Source organism: Solanum lycopersicum, chromosome 10, assembly GCF_036512215.1.
Source record: "Solanum lycopersicum chromosome 10, SLM_r2.1".
NCBI classification, from domain to species: domain Eukaryota; kingdom Viridiplantae; phylum Streptophyta; class Magnoliopsida; order Solanales; family Solanaceae; genus Solanum; species Solanum lycopersicum.
The window spans coordinates 23848520-23875868 of NC_090809.1; the positions used below are offsets into that span (position 1 = coordinate 23848520).

General features: G+C 36.9%; 1 protein-coding gene across 5 annotated transcripts; it reads right to left on the bottom strand.

Annotated features, from left to right (window-relative positions):
- Positions 1–1814: 1814 nt before the first annotated feature.
- On the bottom strand, positions 1815–22094 carry LOC101259302 (uncharacterized). Of its 5 annotated transcripts, none has more exons than XM_069290104.1 (10): positions 21661–22094; positions 21408–21577; positions 19462–19568; positions 18619–18687; positions 18360–18475; positions 18143–18197; positions 3248–3368; positions 3095–3142; positions 2920–3014; positions 1815–2206 (listed from the first exon to the last, which is right to left on the bottom strand). In XM_069290104.1, the coding sequence occupies exons 2-10, from the start codon at positions 21493–21495 to the stop codon at positions 2201–2203; spliced, it is 705 nt and encodes a 234-aa protein (XP_069146205.1). In that variant the 5' UTR covers positions 21496–21577; positions 21661–22094; the 3' UTR covers positions 1815–2200. The 5 variants fall into 5 exon arrangements, with proteins under 5 accessions (XP_069146205.1, XP_069146204.1, XP_010327663.1 ...); XM_069290103.1 differs by having other exon boundaries at positions 1815–2210; XM_010329360.4 differs by lacking the exon at positions 1815–2206 and adding an exon at positions 2360–2810.
- Between the last annotated feature and the right edge of the window lie 5255 nt (positions 22095–27349).

The following is a 27349-nucleotide window of genomic DNA, read 5'->3' on the forward strand; positions in this document are numbered from 1 at the left end:
TTCAGACAACTGGTCAAAAACACCCTAAAAATTACTAATATGATCAGAAATACAATTGACCTCTTTATACCTAATGTATATCAATCGTTTCATTAGAAACAACTTATTGTTACAAGTCTTCGAAGCATAAAGTGTCTCCACCTTGTCCCACCAACATCTGACATGTGTATCATTCACCATGTTAGAAACACATTGTGATTTCTAACATTGTCTTCAACTCATTCTCTTATATAGCCACAAACCTGCAAGTGCTCAAATTTCCATACCACGTCTGTCATAAACTAAGGTTTATTAGAAACAAACACACGTAAATGCATCTCCTTGATAAATAGAAGATCTTTCATCTTGTATTTACTAGTGTGATAATTAATATCATTCAAACACACCGTGTTACTTAATATTTGATTCCATCATTCAAATAGACAATCAACAACAATCTTATGCTCTCATACCACTTTGTTGGGAAAGGCAAGCACAAACAAATGTATATTATAGGGAAATAGTGGAAGAATCTAATCTAAACCTTGTCAATCTATTTGAACCGAGAGAAGACAAACTAATGCAAAAACAAATACTGTTTGGGAAGCAAACAAATCAACCAAAGAAACAAGAAAAAGTAAAATCAACACATGATACACCAAATTTAATGTGAAAAACCTCTTCGGGATGAAGAGTAAAAACTACAAGACTAAAGCTCCATATAATTAAAAAAATAGTACAAAAGTGTTCTATAAAATGGTCACCAATAAAGTGTCAAACAAATGAGCAGCACAACTACAAGATAACACCAAAACTAGACAAATCAAAAGAGTAAAATCACCAAAACAAAATAATTATTCACGAGCTAAAATTTAAAGCTACAGGACCCCAATGCTTCCTCTCTCAGTTCTCAATCAAAGATCTTAAGTTGTTCAAAAATCAACTCAAATGGACAAGGAACGAAGCGAAAACCACAATTTGAAATTAGTTGTTATAAATTGTGCTAAAACTTGCACTTTCTCACTTTTCTCTTTATATGGTTGTTGATCAATTTCTTGTGAAACTTGAAAATAAGGTCTAAAAAAGTCTTACAAATGCACCAAAATATTAGGTTTATGGACAAAACTGGGTTAGTCCAAATTGACCTTTTATTAGGGAGCGAAAAAGACCCAAAACCCAACAATAGAATGGGGTGGATGCTGGGCAAACCTGCAAAGACTTTATCTTGTCCAGCATAGCATAATTTTTTAATTTTGCTTCGCCTTGCCTACCCCGCATATTTTATTTACTATTTTTTTATTATATAATATATCTATTCATTAACTGAACTAAACTTTTAAATCCTCTTCCATCTTTGACTTTGGTTTTATTATACATAGATTTGATTAAATGTGTGTTATTTATACAAGAGTCATTACAGTTTGTAGAACTAGGGCGGATTGAGATTAAAGAAGGTAAAGAGAAAAAAATCAGAAATATGATAAGAATGTATTTAGGATTTAAGTTTGACTAATTTTCAAATAATTTAACGGCTAAAACAGAAGGAAAGAAGTCTGTATATGATGGATGCTATTTGAGTTGCTTCTATTTTAGAATAAAAATATATAGTTTATAAAATGAGGATCAGTGACGATATGGCAAGGGTCGGTTCCCAGGAATATGACATACATAGCATTAGTAGTGGACATAAAAGACTTGTATGAATGAATTTAGGAATGAATATTGCATAGAAGGAATATTGCATAATTGAGTTTAGTAGTGCACTTAAGTCATGCGTCTCTTGGCTATTTGCTGAAGAATCCTACCAACCCTCCATCGAATACTATTCGCCATTGTTTTGTTTGATTTCTATTTTGGAAAATAAAATGATGGGTTATCTTCTTGTCATTTACGAAAGAGAACAATAGGAGTTTTTTTCTCCAAAATGAAGATGTTGCCGACTCCACAAGCCAGCACCAAATGTGGCAGAATCACTGGAGAAGCCTGTTATATACGTTCTCCGCCTCTAACAAAGACAAATACACAACCACCTACCATCAAAATGCATCTAATTCTAACAAAACTCATAACAGGCAAGAAAATCACTACTTCCCTTTTGCTCACAACAAAAACATTATAAAATGTCATGCCTATCAATTAAGAAGTCTGTATGAGGGCAAATCCTCCAACCGTTTTATGTTTTCTTCCAAAAGTTCCCTTTCAATTTGTCGACGAGTGGACTTCATAACTGTCTGCATCAAATGTAACACATCTAACATCAGAAATATAGGGCACTTGGTTTACATGGAACAATAATTTCTGAAAATATACTTTTCAAGATAACATCACTCTTGTATCATGCCAATCATCCATAGCATATGAACAACTTCTCAACAAAACATTAACTGAAAAAAAGGAACTACATACTGAGAAACTATTTGAGTACAGATAAAATACAAAGTGGTACAACCCAACAACTGTATGGATTTTTGCTAGCTTTTGGTGCAACATATGGGTAAAGCCAACTTGTTAGAGGCCGAAGCCATGATTAAATTATCCAAATCTTTTGGATGCAGTGTCTGTATGCTGCCTTACCTCAATAATACCTTTTATCTAACCTATAAAACTATGAAATATTCCACAAGCAATTCTAAACCCATAGCTTCAAGCTACTAGCACCGAGGGAAACTAATTCCTACACCATGTGGCCAAACTGAAACTTTGAAGCAAGCAGCATATAAAGTGGAAAAAGCATGGGAACTTCTGGTTGTTACGACTGCCGTAGCCAAACTGAAATTTTTAGCCAGCTTATAAAGTGGAAAAGGCATGGGAACTTCTAGAGAGCATATGAACTGGATTTGATATGAGAAGAACTGAATTAGGAACAAATGTTTCATTCCTTAACTCAATCTCACTAATTTAAAAGTACACACAACTTCATAAAAACTTAAATGCACATACATTGAAGTCCATATATGACGCGTGCATGGCGAGCCACTGATAATCCATCAGCTTAAATGTGATACAATATAGCAGATCAAATGCTGATTCGTTTTCTGTACAAAGGTGAAAGACATGCTTAGATGCTTTAGGAAAAAATGTCAATGCAGAAGCACTGAGTGGTCTAGCAATTTACCTGCAAGAAACTTCAAAAAAGTTGCTCCCACAAGATTTCTTGGTTTTACTGCAGAGTAGACACATAATAGCTAAATGAATCAACACAAGATCTCCTAGACTTATTTGTCTCTTTACATTTCGCTGTAAACAAGCGCATAGAAGGAACACATACTAGCTTCTATATCAAGTATCTGGATTAACATAAATGTGATGTTGACACCAGCAACAGCAAATGGGTATTCCCATAATGCCCTATCACCTTCCTGCTTTTGAAGAAGATCCTGGAATGATTTCTGCAAATAAAATTAGGGAAACGATCTTATCAAAATAAATTAGGAAGAAGAAGGGACGAATTATGAACCTAGCACATTACTGCTTTGAATTTGGCTATACATAGAAGGGATGTTCGTAATAATGTGTACACTTCAGTATATAGTTTTGCAGATTTATTTTATACTTCTTTAACAAAATAAGAGCAAGGAAATTGTTTGATTTATCAGTCTAAACATTACATGCTCCGGATACAACTCTTCACTAGAATGACTTGCTATGTGCAAGCTCAAAATTAGGATTTTGAATTACGTCAAAGTACACTACAAGACACAGCTATTTTTATTCTTTCTAGACCATATTTTAAACAAGAAAGCCTCCTTTCTGTCTTGTGGTAAAAGTTCAGAGCATGAAATGTTGAATCTCCTACGCAGTGTCACCCAAGAGTGAACTATTTCAACCTATGTTACTCGGACTCTCCAAAAATGACGTCGCATCCAAGTCGGATCATTCAAAAATGCACTACTCTTTGGAGGATTCAATAGTCATCCACTAAAAGAAAAGCAACTTAGACACTTAACAAAAAAAGTTTACACTTCTGCGCCAAAGGTAGATAACTTATGTAACTCCTAGTTCAGGCCAGAAGTTGAGCAGTTCAGAATCTGCAGAATTTTGGAATTTATGAACATGGTTCATGGGTCGTAAAAGGAAGCACAGCTCGTAGCAACCATTCATAGATGAGACTCAGAAACAACAAATTAGGTCTGAGATTTACGAGCCAGGTTTACGGCTCGTAAACCCTTTTACCGGTCGTAGATACTGATTCTTAAACGCACTTTACGGCTCGTAGATTCTTTTATGGACCATAGATGGGTCTCGTAAAATCAAACTTCAGACAATCTAAGTGATTTCAACTGACAGGGTTCAACGGTTCATAGACCCACGGACCATAGATGCCCCTTGTATCGCCTTTCGGCAGTTTTTAATGGGGTCATTTTGGTCTTTTCCCATTCTTTTAATCCCTTTACTATGTTGTTTTGGACTATTCTAAGTCGGATTAAGGGATTCCTAGTGACCGTAACCTCTCATTCCCTCTTTAACTATCCAACATCAATATTTTTCCTCTCAAGTCTTCTCTCAAGCAAGATTTACCAAGCTTCAAGTCTCCATTCTAAGAAGGGCAACTTTCACATATACCAGACAAAGAATTTAAATTTGTATGCTATAGCAAAGTTTACATAATTGCGCTCTATAGTGTGTGTGTATATATATATATATATAATTCGCTATACATATACAACTAAAGTTATGCCTATTTCACTATACGTATATACAAAAGAAGCAATTGTATAATTTGTTGGCTCCTCTTCAGATTGGTATAATTTCGTTGGCAGGCCATTTGTATAAATTGTTGTTAGCCTCTCAATTCAATTGTGTGTTTGTATATCTGTATAAAATTTGAATTTGAATTAAATTGTATAAAACGAGAAAGAGATAAATTATATACAATTTGAATTTGTATAAAACGAGAAAGGGATAAATTATATACAATTTGAATTTGTATAAAACGAGAAAGAGAAAAGGACAAAAGAGACTTGGGCTAGGAATATACAATTGAATCAAATTGTATAACATGAAAGAGAGAAATTATATACAATTTGAATTAGTATAAAATGAGAAAAGAGATAAAGGCAAAGGAGACTTGGGCAGGGAAATATTTGTATTGTATAATTATAAGTGTATAGAATGAAGATATATGTATTTGCATGTGTATATACAATTTTCTCTCGCTTTATACAAACAGAAACATAATTAATACATTTCTATTGTATAAAGCGAGAGAGGAGAGCAACAATGAGTGAGCGAGAGAGGGAGAGTGGCGAGCGAGAAATGAGGGAGAGAGGTGACTAGCAACAATTTGCAATGGAACACAAATAAATTAAACGATAGTTACTGTATTTCTTTTTACATTATTAGTTTGTCATCCTATACAATTTCCCTTCCAAGAATCAAGTCAATGTTTCTACTCCAATTATGTGGGATTTCATCAATAGTTATCCCTTCACACATTAAGTACCAAGAAAACCCCAACGCCTCAAGTTTATAATTTCTACAAAACCTAGGATCTCTAGGATCTTTATGGGTATCTTGATGAATTTCAATTCTTCATCATGATTAGCCTTTAATTGCATTATTTTAATTATGATCTCATGTTCTCAATGGTACTTTCATGAACCCATAATATACAAGTATTTTCATGATTTAGTGGGTGTTTTAGTGATATTTTCATGAACCCATATTATACAAGTATTTTTCATGATTTAGTGGGCGTCTAGATTGACTTATTTTTATTGTTTGTTTTTTTGCTTTTAAGCTATTTTTTCGAAAGCTGAAAAAGTACAAAAAAAAAGATGTGAAAAGTCAAAAATTGGGTGTTCCAACTTATGGCTTTTGATTTTTAACTTATAAGCCACTTTAAAAAAGCCAATCCAAACAGAAGCATGTTCAGTGTTCAAAGTCTATGGTAATGCATCCAGATATCCCCAGAGAAAGAACAATTATTAGTTAATGTTGTCGACATTTGGTCATTTCCTTAAAAAATGCTCTCGGCACTAATTTCGAGACAATTTTTGAGAAGTTCCTTCCGGACTTTGGTTGGCTTTTCCTATGGTGGACTTCTTCCACCGGAATACCACTCTTACTTCTGCCACCGGAATAAACCTCTTTCTTTCTCTCTTTTTTTACTCCGTTACGGTTCAGATGGATAACAAAGTTTATTTCAGATCTGGGGGAAGTCCTATGACAGCAGAAAGTCAAGATCAAAAGCTGAAGTATGGTATGATTGGGTTGAAAGTGCTAGGCATCACATGAGGAGAATGGTTCTTAGCAGGGGAGCACTTGGTTTGGTATGCATAAGGCTAAAGAGGTTTCAGAGACCAGAGGGAAAGCGTCCAAGTCATGAAGAATGCAGGGTTTACCCAACTAAATTCTTTATAGCTCTAAAATTCAATCAATATGGGAGATATCTATCATTAATTTCGGTTACAGGTAGCAACAGAGCAGTTATTATACTTCTAAAAAGCGCATTCAACGAAGGATGGGAGAAGTTAGCTAAGAAAATAGAGGCATTCATTAATAGGGGTACAAGAGAAACAAAAGCCTTTTAGACTATCGGGGGAGGCAAACTGTGCTGCTAACAAGGGGGCAAGGAGTTTTAAAGACTCTTTGCAGAAAAGTAAATGGACCAGAAATAAGACAGGTATAGCAGAAGGCAACATGTTGAAAGCTAGAGTCCAGTTGGAAGACAATGACCTGTTGGCCTGTTGTCTAGTGGGGAATTCTTTGGAGAAGACGATACACCCACTAGAAATTATGTAAGAAGATTGGCTCAATAGACTTGGAATGAAGCACATGGAGTCCGGGAGCGGAATGAGGCATGCTCAAGACTCAAAGTAAATTGGAGAAATAGCGGAATTTTCCAATTAAGGAGGTGCAACAGATTGGGGCTCTTGCAAGTATTTTGAAGTGCAATGTAGAGAAGCTCACAACAGTTTACTTGAGCATGCCTATAGGCTCCGAGCACAAAGCAGAAAAAAAATGGGATGGCATTATTTGAGAAAACAGAGAAGATATTAGTTATATGGAAATCCTAATACCTACCACTTTTTTTTTGGGGGGGGGGGGGGGGTGGAGGGGGGGGGGAGTTGGGTTAGAGTTACACTAAATTAACTCAGTTCTATATTCTTTACCCACTTATGTTATGCTCCTCTTTCCTATTCCTAGTAGGATAGTGGAAGTTTTAGATGCACTTAAAAGAAACTTCCTATGGCAAGGGAAAAAGATGGAATAGGGAATCAATCTGGTTAAATGCCTATGGCAAGGGAAAAAGATAGAATAGGGAATCAATCTGGTTAAATGGACTGTAGTACAACAAAGCAGGAAAAATGGGGGACTGGGAGTGAGAAATTTAAAAATTCATAACAAGATCCTTCTTTCAAAATGGTTATGGAGATATAATCAGGAGGGGCAGACTCTATGGAAAGAGATAATAACTCACAAATTTGGGTAAGTAGACTTCTGGTGCACTAGTGAAATCAATGAAACTTATGGGGTTGGAGTGTGGAGGACCATCAAAAACTTTTGGGTGAGTCTCAAGAACAATTTACAGATAGTGGTGAGCAGAGAGGACAAAACAAAGTTCTGGTTGGATGATTGGTGTGGAAATGGGATTCTAAGGGACCTATTCCTTGGTCTTTTCTCAATATGCACAAATATTAATAACATGATAGAGTTGTGGTCACCAGAACGTTGGAATTTGGTATTTATAACGCTGCTAAATGAACGGGAGATTGATGGAGTGGTAGAGCTTTTGAGCTTGATTGGTGGATTCCCTGGTACTACTCTAGAGCCACACACATTAGCATGGGAAAATCACAAAGATGGGATATTTTTTTGTGAACAAACTATACAAGCTTGGTTGGTTGCTAGGAAAGATGTTCTGACTCATGAGGTAATGCAGAAGAGACGCATCAACATAGTATCCAGATGCCTCCATTGTAAAGAGGCTCTGGAGACTAATAAACATCTATTCATGCATTGTAAGGTAACTCACAGATCTGGTATCGGCTACATTTACAAGCATAGCCAAAGAACATTGGACTGTGCCAGAACATACTTCTAACCTCCTTAGCTGCTGGATCAAAAGGGGAGGCAGCAAGAGTCAAAAGATGTTGGAGAACAGTTCCAGCATGTATCTGGTGGATTATATGGAAAAAAGGAATCTGAGAATCTTTTAAGGCAAGGAGTGTATAATATAGAAGATCAAATGAGAAGTAATTACGACTCTAGACTTTTGGTGTAGAGAATAGGATATAAAAGAGGAGATCCAATTAGTGGGCTTCATAGGTTCTCTACAAGTGTTTCATTTAGCTTTTTTCTTTCTTGTAATAGTTTTTGGAGGTGGACAGCATAGCCCTTAGTACTGAGGGATACAAAAGCTACAAGTTTCAGAAAAAAAAAAGGCCAATCCAAACACCCCCTCAGAATTATGTTATTTCAGATGCGCTCCTCAATTATCAGATCATCATGATTTGAATGCTTTCAAATAAACTTATCTTTCAGATTACTTACAGTTATCATGATTAATGAGCTACTCTGTATTTATCAATTATCAGTATGGTATCAAATTATTACTATTTCCCGTTCATATGCATGTTCCAATAGGAGTTCTACTTAGCACCGAGCAGCTTTAGGGATGAAGAATTTTGTCAGCATCTATGAACCTTTAGTAGCAAATTCCTAAATCCAGAACTATGTAAGACTGTAGGATTTATCTTTATACACACTAGTTTACTGCATTAGCTCAGGTCAAATCCCTTACATCGGCAAGTATGGACACCCTCTTTTCAATGTGGGGTCAGTACACTGAACTTCATTTTTTTTTAAACTGGCAACTTTTTTTATTACTCAGCATTAAGGGCTATGTTGGCCACCTCCAAAAAACTGTTACAAGAAAGGGGAAAAAACTAAAAAGAAATACTTACGGAGAACCTATGAAGTCAATTAATTGGAACTCCTCTTTTATGTCCTGTTCTTAACACCAAAAACCTAAAGTAGTAATTACTTTCCATTTGATCTTCTGTAGTGTACACTCCTTTCCTTCAAAAATTCTCTGATTCCTTTCTTTCCATATAATCCACCAGATACTTGCTGGAACTGTTCTCCACCATCTTTTCTGACTTTTGCTGCCTCCCCTTTCAGAGGTGTGTTCAGGCATAGTCCAATATTCATTGGCTATGCTTGTAAACAGAGCCCACACCTGAGCTGTTACCTTACAGAAGACTGAACTGCATGTAGTAGCTCACTTAGTTTAAGTCTGTTTTAGAATATCTCGCACAATCAGTCTTCATATATTTCAGTTCAAGTTATTTAGTTTTCATGTTATTTACTTAGTCATTCCATCAACATGTTTTACGCATTCATTACGTTCAGTTATCATGTTATCATGCATTATCTTACATATGTAGTACATTCAAAATATTGACTGCCGACTTTCTACCGATATTGTTTGACAATATAGGTCCTGACACTCAGTATCCAACCCAGAGTTAGTATAGATCCAGTCTACGTTGCAGCAGTCTTTGGTGAGTACTCATTATCCGAGGACGGCCCCTTTATCTTTGATTTCAGCATTTTACTATCAGTTTCAGGTAGTTGCAGTTGGCTAGGGGTTTGTCCTAGTAACTCGTATTAGTAGAGGCTTTTCAGACAGTCAGATTTCGCTCGTGTGTACTAAAATTTTTGTCTATTCTAGTTTCGCTTAAATAGACCTGTTTCAGTCTCTCTTTTCAGTTGTTGACTTTTTTTATTTTAGTCATGTCATGCCCATTAGGTTAGCTTGGGGTCAGTTGTGGCTCTAAGAATTGTATCACGTCTAGGGGGGTAGTCTCGAGGCGCAATAACTTATTTGATTAAGTTAGGTGTTTGAGAGACCCGTGGACAATTTCAGATTGGACTAATTCCCTCCCATGCATAGCTTTCGAGGACACGATCTAGCCTAGTTTTCCTCTTTCTCTTCCACCTCGCCTCATTCATCTCTTTTCTTTCTCTTTCTTACACTAAGTTGGATTCCTTATAGATGACACCATATATTTCATTTTAAGTCCTACGACATCACAATGACATCAAGCACAGGTGGGGAATGGTACAAGTGGACAAAAAGGAGCAGTTACTCCATTACACAAACAACCTTCAATGTCCAGGCTATGGAATGGGTCTCTTCGACCATGCAAGAAGCATCCAAGACAAAGGGGAACACAGTTAGAAGGTGGAAGAAAAAAGATGTCTCTTAAGAGATATATTGCATACAAATTGCAGAGAAGATTGAAAAATTCATTCATGGTCAGTGGTCACAAACATGTGGAGAACTTAGGACACAGAGACCGGTTGATAGTAATATTTCCTTGGGGGAGGAGGATGGCATGCCAGCAGAGGCTATAATAAAGAGGGCAGGAGGGGGTGCAGTATCTGCTGTAATGAGGATGCAAACACTCATAGCAGGGTATTAAAGAGGAGACTGGTGAGAAAATTTATGGACAATACAGGCGAGGCACCAACCTTGACAGAGGTTAGAAAATGGGCAAATAGCCCTATGGAAACAAGTCCATGGCCTAAACATTTATGAAATGTGGGAGGGCCATTTCTTTTTGGAACTTGCATACAAGGTAACATCAGAACAAGGGTTTGAAGGGGACTGTTTTTGGGGTAATTTCTCGATGAAAATTTAGTGGTGAATTCAACAGTGTGTGCGTCAGTGAAGACAGACAGACCCAACTCGACTTTGATCCGAGAACATCTTCATAGTTATCAAGAATACTAAGCAGAGTGGATATAAATAGAAGAGGAGACTCACTTGCGAAATCACCTCAACTGGATGAGAATCAGAGTTGAAGAGGACGGCTCTAACATGCAAAAGGAAGCGACGATAGATGATGCCTATCCCCTCTCACAATACAGGTTGGACTTAAGCTCTGGCAAGGGTGATCACCGAAGAAGGTGAAATGGCTCTAACATGCAAAAGGAAGCGACGATAGATGATGCCTCTCCCCTCTCACAATACAGGATGGACTTAAGCTCTGGCAAGGGTGATCACCGAAGAAGGTGAAATGGCTCTAACATGCAAAAGGAAGTGACAAAAGATGATGCCTCTCTTCTCTTCACGACGCAGGTTGGACATAAGCTCTGGCAAGGGTGATAACCGAAGAAGACGAAATTCAAACTTCATTCTAAAGGTCTTTGCCAACTGAACAAGAATCAAGAATTAAAGAGGACAGATCTAACCTGCAAAAGGAAGTGATGATAGATGATGCCTCTCTTCTCTTCATGATGCAGGTTGGATTGAAGCTCTGGCAAGGGTGATCGCCGAAGAAAGGAAATTTCCAATTTCCACCTGAAGGTCTTTTGCCCAACAGTCTCCCATTGTAGAACCAAAGGATTTCGAGGTGAAATCTATTTTGATAAGAGAAGAAGCATGTAGAAGTTGTATAGCCTCTCTTCTTCTTTAGGTCCCTTGTTTCGCTCCTAAAAGATCACAAATAAATCTAAGGGCCCTTTCCTATTCTTCTTCATCTTGATATGTTCTTTAGATAGAGAAAATATCTATCCTAAGGTTGCTAAGATATTCTCGAAATGTCGAAAACGACCACGTGCAATCGCAGAGACATGTGGGAAGCATTAAAGACCCTAAATGCAGACTTGGGTTTAATTGTTTTGGGTAAGTCGGATCAAAGCCAAGCACAACTGCAATTTGAAATTGGGCAAATTAGCCCAAATAGCTCAGCAAAACATAAAGAGTGACATGTTATATCTAATGAGGGTGTCTGAGTGGAATTAAGATGTTGGTAACTCAGTTCGAAGAAGAATTTAGCAATTACGACTCTTAATCGAAGTTTTCACATGGAGAAAGAAAGAGCCCACTCCAAAGAAGTCGGGGGGGGGGGGGGGGGGGGGGATTTCACATGCATGAAGACATAGTTGAACAGAGCACGGAGGTCGACGAGAATATAGGTGTTCAATTGCTGGAAGAAGGGAAGTGGCCAAAGGAGCCAAAATTCGTTGTGATGAACAAAATGTGCAAATACAACAAATCAATGATGTCGAACCAATAGCTTTGAATATCATGGAATCTTCATGGAAAGGAATCGAGGCATCCAGTTGGGTTACCTTCCATATTCTGGAATTAAGTTCCACCTCTGAGTTACTTTTGAAAGTTTCACGGAAATAACCCTGCCCAGTTGATGAGATTAGACAAGTGAAAGGCTGTAATGGAAAGCAATAAAACAAAAGGCACAATTACAACAACTAGGAATTGGGGGATTCGAAAAAACGAACCAACAAACTGTGATCCAGTCTTAAATCAGGAAGTGGAAGTTTCAAAACAAAAGGGAGAGTTCTTAAATTGACTTTTAAATGAAGATATAGCTACTCTCGTGAAATATAAGAGGGGTTAACAATATTATCCACAAGGAAATTTGTTAGGAGTAAATAGCTGAAATGGAAGGCAGATATCTACTGCCTTCAAGAAACAAAGGTGAGCAAGGAGGTGGAAAAACATAGCCAAACAATTGTGATGTAGCAGATGGATGTGGTGTGGATGTATAGAAGCAAATGGCAGTATGGGTGGAATCCTCATGTGGGATTGCAGAGCATGGACATGGAGTTTGGTAGAAATAACCGAACTCTCAATTACCTACAGATTTGATGCAGTACAGAGTGCTTTTAGATGGTTTGTCGCTGGTGTGTATGTTGCTCACACCAGAAGTGAAACTGGATTGCTAGGAAGAAGTGACCGCAGTTAAAGAACTATATGAGTCACCCTGGGTCGCTTGTAGAGATTTCAACACATTTAGAGTTATGGCAAAAAGGAGAGAATGCAATAGGATCCAAATTTTTTCAACTGGATCAAGGAGAAGGAGCTACAAGACCCTCCCTAAATGGAGGGATTTTCACATGATTCAGAGGTGCTAATCATCATAGTGCTGCTAGACTGGGCAGGTTCCTATACTCAATGGAATAGGAGGAAACTTTTAGGAACATCAGACAAATGATAATACCCAGAGTATCATCTAATCAAAGCCATGTCATGCTGCAATGTGGAAATTGGGATCAGAGAAAATCATACTTAAAGTTTAGAACTGGTGGCTCAAGGTTGATGGTTTTGAGGGTTCATAGTTGGTGGAATGAATTTGAAGTGCAGAGTTTCCCTAACTACAAATTCAATGTGAAGCTAAGATGTTGAAGCAAAAACACAATAATGGAGAAAGCATGTACGGGGAATTAGCTGATATTGATCTAGCACAAAACTAGAACTTAATCAGAGGATGACTTAATGTAAGGGCAACAGTTTTAGTAGAGCTAGAGATTTGGGGAAATCTGAGGAAGATTGAGTTTTACAAGAAACTCCACTAAATCTGAGGTGCGGAGGCCTTTTTGAGTTTGTAAATTGTCCACGAATCTCTCAAGAGGAACAGGTTTGGATGCAAGGCCTTTCACTAAAGAAGAAGTCCTGAATACTTTGTCTCTCTTGTCCGACCCTAACCCTAGACAGCAAACAGGAGAGAAACAGTGGCATCACTGCCTGATCGGAAATTGCCCAACCAGGCTCTATTGTTTCTTTCTATCTTGTTCTGGGTTATCTTCTGAAACCTTCCTGGCCATCTTTCTTTTGTATCTTGCTTATGTAAATCCTGACATCTTTATTCTTGTAATTGGTTTCTAAGTACCGATATTTGCACTCTAGTATATTGGTTGTACAGTTCTTGCTTTACATGTTTTTGTTCCCACTTTCTATATGTTTTCATAATATGTAGCTGAGCAATTGGTTACCGTAGCATACATTAAATTGTTGTATTTTTAAGAAGCTAGATGTGGAAGTGAAGCATTTAGGAATAGTGGTTTGTTAAATTTCTGCTCCTTTATTGTCTATTTCTTGTAGAATTTTATTCTGTTTCTAGGTTCTTTTTCAGACGCTTGTGTATTTTCTTATGTTGATTATAGTCTCGTACTTCAGCTTAGTGCCCTGGTAAGAGATGGTAGACTAGGGTCTTATCCTCAATTGGGGTCGGGGGCGAGAGGCAGGGGAATTTATGCGTTTAGGGGGGCTGCCAGGCTAAGACAGGGTCTTGGAATTAGTGAAGATCCTTGAGAAAGGAATATTAATATAGCTTGCATTCAGGAGACCAGATGGGTAGGTTCTAAGGATTGGGACGTGAACGGGTTCAAGACTTTGGCACTTGGGGAGTCCGAGGAACAAGAATGCTAGTAGATGAAGACCTAAGGGAGAAAGTGGTAGATTTTTGGAGGGTTAACGATAGGTTGCTGTAGATCAAGCTAGTCATTGGTGGTTAACTTTGAACGTCATTGGAGCATAACTGCATATGCTCCGCATGTAAGGCTTAGACGAGGTGGTCAAGAAACGGTTTTGGGAGGAATTGGATGTGGTTTTGGGAGATACTCCAATCACTAAGAAGATTTTTATTAGCGAGATTTTAATGGCCACATTGGAACAATTTCAAGGGTTCTGACGATGAGCATGGCGTTAGTGGATTTAAGGTTAAAAATTGTGGTGGAAACTTGCTCTTGTATTTTGCTAGAGCTTTTGAGTTATACCTAACTCATGCTTTCCAAAGAAAGATCATCACTTGATTACTTTTTGTAGTGCGTGGGGCCAAGACACACATAGATTAACTGCTTATAAGGAAAGGCGATATAAGCCTTTGTAAGGATTGCGAAGTCATCTTGAGTAAGAATCTTACTACTCGGCATAAGCTTTTGGAGCACGTGGAGATTAAGAGAGAGAGGAAGAAGAAGAATTTATATGTCCAGCCTAGGATTAAATAGGGCTGGTTTGCACCTACCCTCTCCCGTGTAATTCGGGAGAAATTGACGTTATGGAGGCTTAGAGGACTAGTGCGGATGTGGAAAGCATGTGGGATAAGACAGCTAGTTGCATTAGGAAAGCAGCTAGAGAGGTGTTATAGCCTATGGCTGTCAAAGGGTAACTTTGGTCGACACCGAGAGGACTAGTGCTGGAATGGAGAAAATCAAGGTAAAGTGGAAACAAAGAGGGCTGTGTATGCGAAGTAGGTGGACTACACAAATGAGGACGACAAGCGGGTAAACAGGGAAATTTATAGGACAGCAAGAACAGAGGCTAACCCAGAGGTAACTACAGCTAACATGACAACTTTCAAAAGATTGTCTGTTGAACTGTGGGAAAAGAGGAGATAGAAGTTGTACAGGCTCACGAAGGTGAGAGAGTGGAAGGCCCGAAACTTGGATCAAGTGAAGTGCATCAAGATGACGAAGGCAATGTCTTGGCGGAGGAGAAACCCTCATGAAGCAAAGATGGCAAGCATACTTTCACAGAACTATTGAACAACGGAACAGACAAAGACATTGTGTTACGAGAGTTAAAGCACTCTAAGAGACATCAGGAAAAAGTGTTAGCCAATCAAGAACTCTCACGTTCAAAAGATAAAAGTGGCATGGATGAGGATGTTGTGATAAATATGTGGACAAACTAAGAGAGATAGGATTAAAATTGAGGATAACCAGGACAAGGTGGGAGTGGCTTCGGTAGAAAACAAGATTCAGGGAGTGAGGTTATGATTGTTTGAGCATATGATGAGATGCATGGATACCTAGTCCAGAAGTGTGAGAGGTTAGCTATGATTGGTTTCATGAAGGGTAAAAGTGGACCAAAGAAGTAATTGGGGCGAGGTGATTAGACATGACGCAATTTTGACTTACCAAGAAGATAACCTTAAATAGGAGGTTGTGAAGGAAACATGTTACATGTTACAGTAGAAGTTCAATAGGTAGGAGTGCATTCGTGTTGTCCGCCCATACTCGTAGTTGTAGTATTACTCTTGCAGTTTCTTGTCTTTAATTTTTGTTACTCTCTGTTGTTTCTTGTACTTCGACTATCGTATTATTTTGTTGTAGTATTGTTGTGTTACCATCTCTTGTTTTGTTACTTTATGTTTTTTCTTGTACTACCAGTACTTTCTATCTAGATTACTTTGGACTGGTTTTTTCTCTTGAGCTTACATACACTATACTTTTCTTAAACCCCACTTTGTGATACTATACTGGTATATTCTTGTAGTTCTCAGCCTAGTTCACATGCACCTCAACTAATTCCATGAGATAGATGCTACCCCCCACCAACACAATACTAAATAACTCTATTAACCAAGACTTGAATAGATAAGAAGAAATCACCTGGTGTTTTACGTTTCTTGTGGAATTTGAACATGAGACTTGATGGTTCTAAACTCACTTCATTGATCCCCAAGGCCAACCGTAGGAGTTTATTTTTATCTTGTTTAGCCTTCTTTTATGCCAAATTTCCAGAGCCTTAAATACATGAGTGAGTTCAATGAAATATACTTGTGCCAAATGGTAACTGTTTGAGATGGCACCAATGTTTTTAAAAGCACCCATTTCAGGACTACTAAACAATGAAGCAACGGCGAGGCACGGGGTCGCATATAAAGGTGAGGCAAAGAGGTTTGCATGAAGCAGTTGCTTCTATCCTTGATGCATGAGATGCGAGGAAGCAGTCACTTTGCATATTATATAAGTGTGGCTTTTTAGCAAAAAGGGAATGATGGGACTTATTTTAAATTGAAAAATAATTAGAGTTACTAGGTCGCGTCTTCTTTCTCTCTGCGTCTAGGGTTCTTCAAAATCTGCTAGTGTTGTTTCTTGAAAATTCAAGCAATTTTCTTCTTTGTTTCAGTGCGTCTTACTAGCGCTGCCATCTTTTTATTTCCTTTTATTTTTTTTGTTGCTTCTATAATCTTCTTCGACTTTTCTTCCTTCTATTTTCTTTATAATTGGTTCATTGCCTCTACATTCTTTTATTTTCTTGTTATTGTCGTAGCGATTGTTAATTTATTTAAGCGGGCAATGTAATATTCTTATTTAGTTAGTTAATTCATTCAATTTGATATTCTTCAACTTCTCTTCCTTCTCTGTTTTTTAAAATTTTATTTGAATATATATACAAGTTTCCTTGAGTTTTTTACTTGGTTATTCTATTTATTTATGCAAGGTTTATTTTAAATTTATAAAAAGATTCAACTGAGGGCTTTACTTCTTGCTTTAAGCGAAGTAGACCCTTACCAGTTATCACTTTTCTACACTTATGGCTCTCAAAAACACAATGGCATATAACTTGCTCCATCAACTTTTCTTTATAATGGATATGCCATCTTCCATTAATATATCTACAACTTTTCTTTATTATGGATATGCCATCAGTACCATCAGATTAGGATACCACAAACTGGAACTTGTTCCACCTAGACTCGTACAGTTCTTTTGACTTTGTAGCCTAAATATGCCCAAAATACTCCAGAAAAAAGGATCTGACGTGTCAATAACAGTTTGATACTCTACAGTCTATGCAGCAAATTCGTTTAATTTTACAAGTCATTTGAAATAGGGATGTCAATGGTAGAAGATTCTCTCTTTCTTTGTGGGTCAACTAAGATCTAGGACAATCTATGTAAAAAGGGGCAGCCTGGTGCATGATGTATCTCGCAAGGTCTGGGGTAGGGCCTCACCTCAAGGAAGTGCAATGTAGGCAACCCGCGATGACGCAAGTATCAGTAGTTGATTCCACGGCATGACCTATAGGTCACACAGTGACGACTTTACCAACATACCTATTTATCCAAAACGTTGGAAAGGAAAAAAAGATCTACCTAATTGATCCTGGGTTCATTCTTAAGTCACCCCTTTGTCAATAGATAAAAATACTGATAGAAACACTTACCCAGTTTTTTAAAAGAAATTAGATGCTACGGTATCTCAAAGAAAACAGAAGGGTGCCTGCAAAACATTTCTGTTTGACAGTAGCAAGGAATAGCATAGAGTAATTTAACCATCCTTTAAGATGTCCATCAACCAACACAGTCCCAAGTACTATAATGTTTTTGAGGGTTGAGGAATCAAATAGAATTATACTTTTACAATTGCATGAAAGAAGAGGTGCATAAGAAACTGTCAGAACTGAGAACATACAGAAGTAACACAACATCTGAATAATAACTAGTCTCGGGAGACATAGTCATGAAGACCAGTTTAAGAAACATAGATGTTAGGTCTCCAATGATTACCAAATAAAAGCACTTGTTGATACTAAAGATTAGCTTTTCATTATAGGCATAAAAGGTTTACAAGGCACAATGTTACTTATCCACAAAGAGAAGGCAAAAAGAGGACGTACCTGGAAATTTCTCGCAAAATATAACAAGTTCTCCAGTGATATGAATCCAGCACCCCTATAAAAGTCAATCAAACATGTCAGTGGTGAACCAAGAATGGAAGGATCAGAAAGGCCGGAAGAACTCGGAAAATCGAGATTAGATAAGCTCAATCAGCAGTGATTTCTTATTTAAGATGCCTAGGGGGGAGGGAGGAAGAGAAAGAAAATACTGATGTACCTAAAGTCAGTAGATGGATCCTTCCCTTGCCAACCCATATCCTTCCATTGCTCAGATATTAAACCATGGAGTTCCTCCACAGGGAAGGCAGCTTTCCACAGTGCTCTTAAAGCTTCCTTTTGGTAAAGAGAGGGGGAGAGAGAGATGAAGATGAGCAGTAAGAACATAAATTTAACCTTAATGGAACGTTTAAAATCCTTAAAGATGTTTTCTCTTAAGTTCATAGTTAATGGCTAAGATGTCTTCAAATAGAGGATACCTGATGTTCAGGAATTGAACCATCATATGCAACATCTATACGGTTTTGTAGTTTTTGCAAGCATTCCTCCTAACATTAACAAAGTGAAACAGAATACGATAAGTGCCGATGTGCCAAAGACGCTCCATACTTCCTCACGGTGTTGCGAAAGTTGACATTCTGAATAACATATTTTCTAAGAATAAAACTGGATAAGTTGACATAAGTGGCGAATTGAAAATAAAAGGCTATATTGGCAATCTCATCAGAATTATCAACTGTGGTTATCTGAGGATTGTGGAGGAAAAGGGAGAGCGTGAAATTTCAGATATAAGACATTCATGCCTGAGACTTGGCACAATTTAAGAGAGTTAAAGAATATGTGAACCTCAACATGAGCTCAATTAGCTAAATGACTGAGAAACCAAGTAAAACTTATTACCATTCGCAACACTCAGCATATTCCCTATTTGTTGTAACTTTCAAGTTTAAAATCTTAGTAAAAACAACCAGAAAACAAATTTGTATAGCATATTGGAAGCACCACAACGAAATCCTATCCAGAATACAAACTTTTAATAAGAGAGGATCAAAAGAACCCAATACTGCATCATGTTGACACTCCTAGAAATTACCTAGTAGGAAGCTTACACTTCATATAATCTGCACCAGAATCTAAGTTGTTACCTAGTAGGAAGCTTACACTTCATATAATAACCTGCACTAGAATCTAAGTTGTAAGCGCTCATCGGTTTTGATGCCATACCCATGTCAGACTCTCCAAAAATACACTACTTTTGGAGAGTCCGACACGCACCCGCTGACATATTTGAAGAGTCCGAGCAACATAGACTAGAATATTACCTGAGCTGGTGTCACATCAAATGATCGACGCGTATCAATATCGGTTCCCTGGGCACAAACGCATGAAAGGCCTCTGCCAAGCCATGCTGTTGATCCTGCCATGACCTCTGCAGTAACAGAAGGAAACAATAATCTAGGGAAAATGGGAGGTCAATTTCTCAGTAACAACATGCTTCATAGTGTATAGAGATAAAAAAAAAAAAAAAAAGATTTAGACACATGAAGAGAGGCACATTCATTTTTTATTATTAAGAAGAGAAGTTAATCCTTCATTTATTTATTTTCCTTTTTTGGAATAAGTAGTTAAAGTGTATCTTTCTAGACAAGAAAAGACAACTCTAATGAAAAAAGTCTAAGTTGCTCGGACCCTTCACTTTTGGTGCCGCACCCGTTCGACACGGCATGGGTGTGGATGTGGGTGTGGGATCTGTGTCCGATTTGGTACACGGATTTTGGGTACTTTGACCAAAATCGATGGGAAGACTGGACAATTTTAATGATTTCCTATAATCAATCAAAAGCTAAGGTGAAATTGAAGAACATGGAATACCTTTTATATAGAAATTTCTATGTCACTCTTTTTCTTTCTTTTTCCTTTAATCTCCTTCCAGGATTCTCCTCAAGTTCTCCACATAATATCTCATAATTTAGGTTTGATAACTCTATTTTTAAATATTTTAATTATTTTTCGGTGAAGCCGCACATCCGTATCCATTCATGGATCCATATCCCCGAATCATAAAAATTAGATAATGAAGGATCCATCCACACCTGTATCGCACACCCGCACCTGAGTACGAGCAACTTAAAGCAAAGTTTCAAACTGACGAAGAGGTGTAAAGAATGGATCAACTCAGCAACTATGACAAGGTTCAATTGTGTAATCGGTATAATATCACAATTAAATACATGGTACATGCATAGGTACGAAAACAGAAGCTCACAAATGTTAGAGAACAAATATCATGGGCTATACTACTCAGTTAGTAGAAATCCTACCCACCAAAATTGTTCGTTGAGAAGTGGAAACATCTGTATACTTTTTTTCTTCTTCAATGTTTAGATTATGTTGATGATGAGAAATAAGCACAAAGAGAGTGCTGTCGCAGATGTACAAAAACAGCAGGGTGTGTTGAACATAAATATACCATTCAAGTGTCTTGACATACATGAACTAACCTTATTTATGCACAACAAGAGAAAAAAAATAACCTCCCACCACTGAGTACAAAACAAGAACCACCTTAACACAACTTCACTAGCCAATTGCCTTTTATAATTGTCTATCAAAAAACAATTCCCATTTGAAAGCTAAAATTGGATGCAATCATGTAATGTATAATCATTAAATACAGAGTAATTCTTTTTTTTTTAAAAAAAATAACATGTCAGGACACAGTATATATTAACAGTTGACAGAATTTAATAGGGCAGCTCAATACACAATCCTGCTTTCTCATAATGTGCAACCGTGAGATGAACAGCCTGGTTAAGTAATAACAATACCCCTAATGCAGCCCAAAAGATAACATAAATGACCTAGTAAATTCTCAACCACTCCATTCTAGTGTTCTAAAGCTATCAGTGATAGTTGGACTGGCTAAAGCTACTTTTCGGATATTTTTGCTTATATGAAAGGTCAACATCCGACATCCTAGAAACCAAAACTATGAAATAATAGATTTTTGGAGAAGAATCAAATAGACGCCTCTATAGGCATATTTGCCTACTGTAATTCCGCAATTTTACAAATAAGCTTCCCAAACTTTGTACATGCATCTTTCTTGCGGAACAAAGATCTAAAGAAATTTTGCGGAAACTCACCACAAAATTAAAGGCAACCAAAAATTTCAATTCATAGATAAAGAAAGCAATAAGGAATAAAAGTAGAGACTAGAGAGAGGTGTCATAAATATTAAATTAAAGAAGGAATATAGCATACATACCAGAAGATGAATGGCAAGTACTATTCCCTCTTTCAAATCCTTGGGATATCCTCCTCACTGCCACGAACGATTCTCCTCTATCCTCCATTTTTACCAATTTTAAATCTACCTTTTCTGGAAATCGATTTCTGGAAGAGAAATGGAAGGTTCCTTCGTTGAAGCCGTAAGATCTGCAACAAGGGAAGTGTTTATTTATATACTATGCGTTATATCCAGCTAGCAGATATAGTTGTTCTAATTGTGATCTTCATACCAAATTTTCTTCTTATCAAATCACGGATGAGTGAGGTTTTGGGTGGGGTGGGGACTGCCGATCCAATTGCTTAATCTATGACTTTATTTATTCATGTATTAATTAATTTTATAATTTGTACATACAATTAATTTCAAATAACCTTTTGCTCCTAAGTTTCAAAGGTTTTATAAACGTCTATCACATATAAATTTTATATGATATTTAAGAAATTTATGTGGATAGAGGTTAAGTGGTATTAGTTATAAATGAATTGAAATAATAAAAATTCTTCAATATTTTGTGAGGATCATACGGCAAGGAGAAATAGAGATAGATTGTGTATCTAGGAGAATGTCAACACTAAAATTTATTTCTCTTTCAAAAGGAACACTAGGAAGATTATCGAGAAACATTTTTTGAAAGTCATTGACAATCGAATGTGACTCAACATTAGGGGTTTCACAATCCATACTCGAACAAGATGATAGAAGCAATCTTTAGATATCATTTTCCTACCTTTTACGCAAGATATGAATTGACCCTTAGACGCTGCATTTCCTCCTTTCCGTTCTAAGATAGATGTGTTGGAACCTAGAGTGTGACCAATTGGATCTTGTAGTCTATAGAAGCATGGCAAGAGTGAAGTCAATTTATCCAAGGAATAACATCAAATCTAGCATATCAAGCTCTATCAAATCAACATGACTGACTATATGAAACAAGGGAAATTTTATAGGCTTGTAGCAACAATAGAATCATTAACACGGGTAGAGACTAAAAAAGGTTCTAAAAGAATAGAGGGACAGAGATCAAATCTCATAGTCACATAAGGAGTCAGAAAAGACAATGTAGCATCTAGATCAAGCAAAGCATACACATCATGATGAAAGGATTTTAACATATCAGCCATAATATCTAGAGAATCCTCGTGATCCTATCGAGTCTAAAGAGATAGAACTTATTCTGAATAATATAGACTTTGATAGCAACTTTGTCAAATCTCATACTATCGTGATTGACATCCAGACTAACCCTCCAGTGGGAGAACCATTACTATAACTCAACCAACAATTTAATACTATGGAAGTAGGGTTAAATAACTAAATAATGAAGTTTACATAAACTTCAAACAAAAGTTCAACAACGAAATAAACAATGCGGAAGAAATAACCTAGAACCTAAAAGTCAATGTACCAAAACATCTAACAATCAACCAAAGTCTTAACACAAAGGGATACAACCCAACAAATGAATAAGTAACTAACTAGAAGAGTCTAAGTCCGAAATATAGGCATAGACAAAAGAGAACTCAAGGCAGCCTTGAAGAATTGGCTCACCCTTGAACTCGAAATGATTACTGATCTTAAGCGAGGTCTGTCAATAGTCTCTAGAAGATGTCATGTAGTCAACAAAAATAAGAGCAAGTGTGGTATCAGTACACAACCACAATATACTGGTAGGATCATGTGTCTATCTCAGTAACTGCAACATATCAATTCAAAACCCTATTCATCAATAAAAATACCGTGAAACCACGGTATATCGATTCAACACCCTATTAATCAAATAAATAAAAGTTGGGGTGCATTTTTTAGCAAAATGACATGACTAAAAACACAAATGACCATACTATGTTTGGGCAAATTTCTTGGGTATATATTTGTCTTTGATTTTCAATTGGTGATAACCAACCTCTAGTCGATCTTTGAAAGACAATTAACACCTTGTAACCGGTCAAACAAATCATCAATTCTAGGGAAGGGATATTTGTTCTTAATTGTTACTCTAACACCCTAAAAACAAGCTAAGTTAATATAGAGCCTATGATTTGTGTCATGAGTTTATAAGGTGTGAAAATGATGAATTATAGTGTTTAAACTCAGTTTGAGAAGTTTGGAAGTGAAATGACCAAGACGTTCGAAAACTAGTCTAAGTCAAACTAGTGTGTCGTAGTGTTTAGTAGTGGAGTTTTGGGGTATGGTATGAGGGTGAAATTGAGTATCGATGGTTCAAACACATAGACTGACATGTAAATGGTCTAAACATTAGAGAACGACGCCTCAAGGACCATCCAAAGGGTCCTTGAGGAGAATCCAAACATGGGAAAATGAAGCCGCCGAGGTAGCCAAGAATTGAGGTCCAAGGCACGTCGCGCCAACTACACTTAAAGGAAAAAAGTTTACACAAACACAAACCATTCTGTCTCAAAAATTTCCAGAACAAAGAATTCGAAGTGCCTTCGCGACGCACAACCTGTGTCAGATTCGGTCGCATTTTAAGTCAAGTTTGAATTGGTATGGTCCTATGTGTGTATGAGTCCTTTTGGTATTTTTGGGACATCTTATTGACTTTATTGTGTCTTTTGAAACCCCAAAAGTCACCAATTAAGCAAAACCCTCAACTCAAAAGAAAACCTCTCCATTCATTCTCCCCAAAACCTCTATTGATGAAACTTTTAAGATCCAAGGAATAAGACAAATTTTCCATGTTTTTCTCCATCAATGTCATAAAATTTTCTTCAATACAGGTATGGTGATTCATCTTTGAATCCTATTACATTCAAGGATTTAATTTCATTGGTTTTCAAAGATGATAAAAAACGTAGAATCTGCTATTTAAACTTCTACATGGGTTCTTGCATAAAATGATTTGAATAACCGTTTTATGGTAGAATTGATGTTAATTTAATATTTTAGATCAAAATTCTTTGAACCCATGCATTTCATGAATTCCTATTTTTGTCTCTAATGTAGGTGAATTGATGATGCCTTGATGTTAATGAATTCTTGTTTACATTAGATTGAGCTATTAAATTATGTACATATCATGTTAGAATTGTATATAGGCTTCCTTAGATTGATGATTTTCACATTGCATCTTGTTGGATCATTGTGTGGTTTTTTGTCATTGTTTTGGAATAGTGTATATGGCTATTGATAATAGCTTTTGTGAAGTTAGTTGATAGAGAAGGCTAAGGATTGGTGGTGTTGATGATGGAATGGTGGTAATATGACCTAATCTCTTCTATATTGTGTAGTAGGCATTGAATTGTGTTGATTGGTATGATCCACTTATGGTGGCTGTGCTTATGTGTTATATTTATGAGGAACGTGGTCTTGTCAGCATTAATATGAAAATTGTGATGTTATTATGTTGTAGCTTGTATAGGTGATCAATGTGAAGGATTATGTGGTACATGTGTATATGTGAAGTTGAAGCATGAGTTCTTCTATTTGATTATACGATTCTATAATATATTATGGTGATGTCTTTATATGTGTATACTTGGATGCTATGATACATGTGATAAGATGATGAAATGTGTGTCTTGTTTTGGTGGATTTAAATCCCTTTAATTGATGCATGAAAGAATGTGAATATGAACTCTTGACTTAGTAGGCTTAAGAACCTTTGTCATGTATGTTTATGTATGAGTGAAATATGACCTTCAAAATGTTTGGAGGGTCATTAACTTGAAACCTTCAACCTAGAAAGAAGGTTATTATATCCTTGAAGTTGAAGCTATAAGGGTATCCATCTTGTGTAAATAATGGACTTAGGGGTAGGTTAGCAGGAACAACATGAAACCATATCTAAAAAAGTCATTGAGATATCCTTGTTGACCATTGTGTGTCAGCCCTAGTGGACCATCTATAGTAACAACACTATGACTTGGTAATGACTAAAATATGGTACCTTTTCATATATCTCTAGTGATTGAACTTAATCTATGAGATTATGGCTAGCACCGAGTCCATATGCTTGGGGAATGACTCTATTTAAGTCAATACTAGAGTACAAAGGAACTCTTGATATTCCTTAACCATGTGCCTACATGTGATGTGTCCTAGTTCTATCCTTTGCAAGTAGAACACCCTCAATCGGAGTAGGGTAGACCCTGGATTTGATGCCTAGATAGTATGGTCTATGTCGACTAATGCCTATTCTAATCAAGTGGGATGCATTCTAGTATTGGAGAAGTTTTACAAAGTGTATTTAGTGTAATGTGATGCAATCTTTACATTGCACGAGTAAGCTTTGAAGATTCTAGGATGAGGGTTTCCCTAGGTCTTCCAAGACCATTATATGAGTTTCCTAAATGAGAATGTCTCTTAAGTGTTGTAATGACTATTGATTGACTTAAGTTTATGCATGTGAATGAAAAAGTCCTTATCTAGAGTAGCTTTTAGGATTGCTTTAGTAGTCTTGAAGAGGGTGTATGGGCGATCTCTTCATGTCTTACTTAGGTTAGTCTTAGAGTAATTCTAGGTAGGGGTCTAATGATAGAAATGGAATAACCTTACTTTAGGAAGTCTTGAGGATCACTTTGGTATGTGTGAAGGGGTTGTATAGGTTGCCACATTATATTTTACTTAAGTGGGTTTTCGGATAACCATTGGTGGGAGGTTTATATGCTTATGTGGTTTCTAAATGTTGAAAGTTGTATGTTGTGGATTACTTGGGATATGTCTTATATGTGTGTATTATGACTTGTAAGTGATTCTTATACTTGTTTTATGAGGTTTTCTTCAAAAAGAGCATGAAAGCATACTTTAAATCAAATGCCTTTTTAATATGGCTTTATTGCATATCACCATACTTGGTGAATTTTAATGTGCTAATTCCATATATAGTCTTATCTCTAAAGGTGTAGGTGGCGATAGAGAGGAGTCATTTGAATTGAATCTTGGAATTAACATCCTTTCAAGCAAGTTTTGGTATGTTCTCAAATTGATTTGAGGACACAACTATGTTTAGCTTTTCTTTTCTAAAGACATTGTATTAGACTTTGATATTTCCTATTTTGTCAATGTATGGGTTGTGACGCAAGATATTTGGGTGTCTAAGATGGCAACGAGTCTTAGCCTTTTGCTATGATTTTTATGAAAGATATTTTGAATGTAATGTTACTTTATAATGAGCACTGATATTACTAGCTATGAGCGGTGATGCCTTATTTCAGGAAGGGAAGAGGTTCACGTAACTCTCATGAGATGAGACTGTCCGGCCTGCCGGGCATGGGTCACCTTATATATCCTAGTCTTCGAAGCTATACTGCCAATATAACGATCTGGAGGGGTTCAACTCCCATGTACGCTAGCATGTTTTGGGTCACTTTGGCCAGTGAGTCCACCTCTTTTCGGTATGGGATTTCATGACATTGGATTTCATGATGCTAACATGATATATGTTGGTTAAAATTCAAGTTCCCAATGAATGAATGAGGCCAGCCTTAAATGATGCACATAATGAAACGAACGATACCAAAGGTGTTAGGATAGGATGATCAAGAGGTGAGTTAGAGTCAAGTGATGACATAAGGTCATTCTTGGTCATTTCACAACGAACCCAATGAAAGTCTTAAACTACATCCTAGGTAAAGCTGGTGTTTACACTATCCCATGAATGAAATGAAATGAAGTACGTATGAATGATAGAAGAAGACTGTGTGTTTGCTAAAGCAGACTCCCTAGTTGAGGTCCCATATGTTTAGCTCATTTAGGGAAGTTCTAATGTCAAGTCCATGATTCCAAGATCTCATTGCATACGAATAAATGATATGAACAATGTTATGTGTTATATGAATTATGATATGTGCTATGTCTACGCTGTTGTGTGCTGTGTGCAAAATGTTAAGTATGATGGTGCATGTTACTCTCATGGCATAACTTTCCTAATCAAATTTTTGAAAGCTCAGAAAGTTTCC

Excerpts from the sequence above, each read along its gene's own strand:
- LOC101259302 (XM_010329360.4), bottom strand. The coding sequence starts at position 21,495 with ATGGAGGATAGAGGAGAATCGTTCGTGGCAGTGAGGAGGATATCCCAA. Across the intron at positions 19,569-21,407 it reads TACTTGCCATTCATCTTCTG|AGGTCATGGCAGGATCAACA; the intron begins GTATGTATGCTA and ends CTGTTACTGCAG. Across the intron at positions 3,143-3,247 it reads GATACTTGATATAGAAGCTA|TAAAACCAAGAAATCTTGTG; the intron begins GTATGTGTTCCT and ends TCTACTCTGCAG.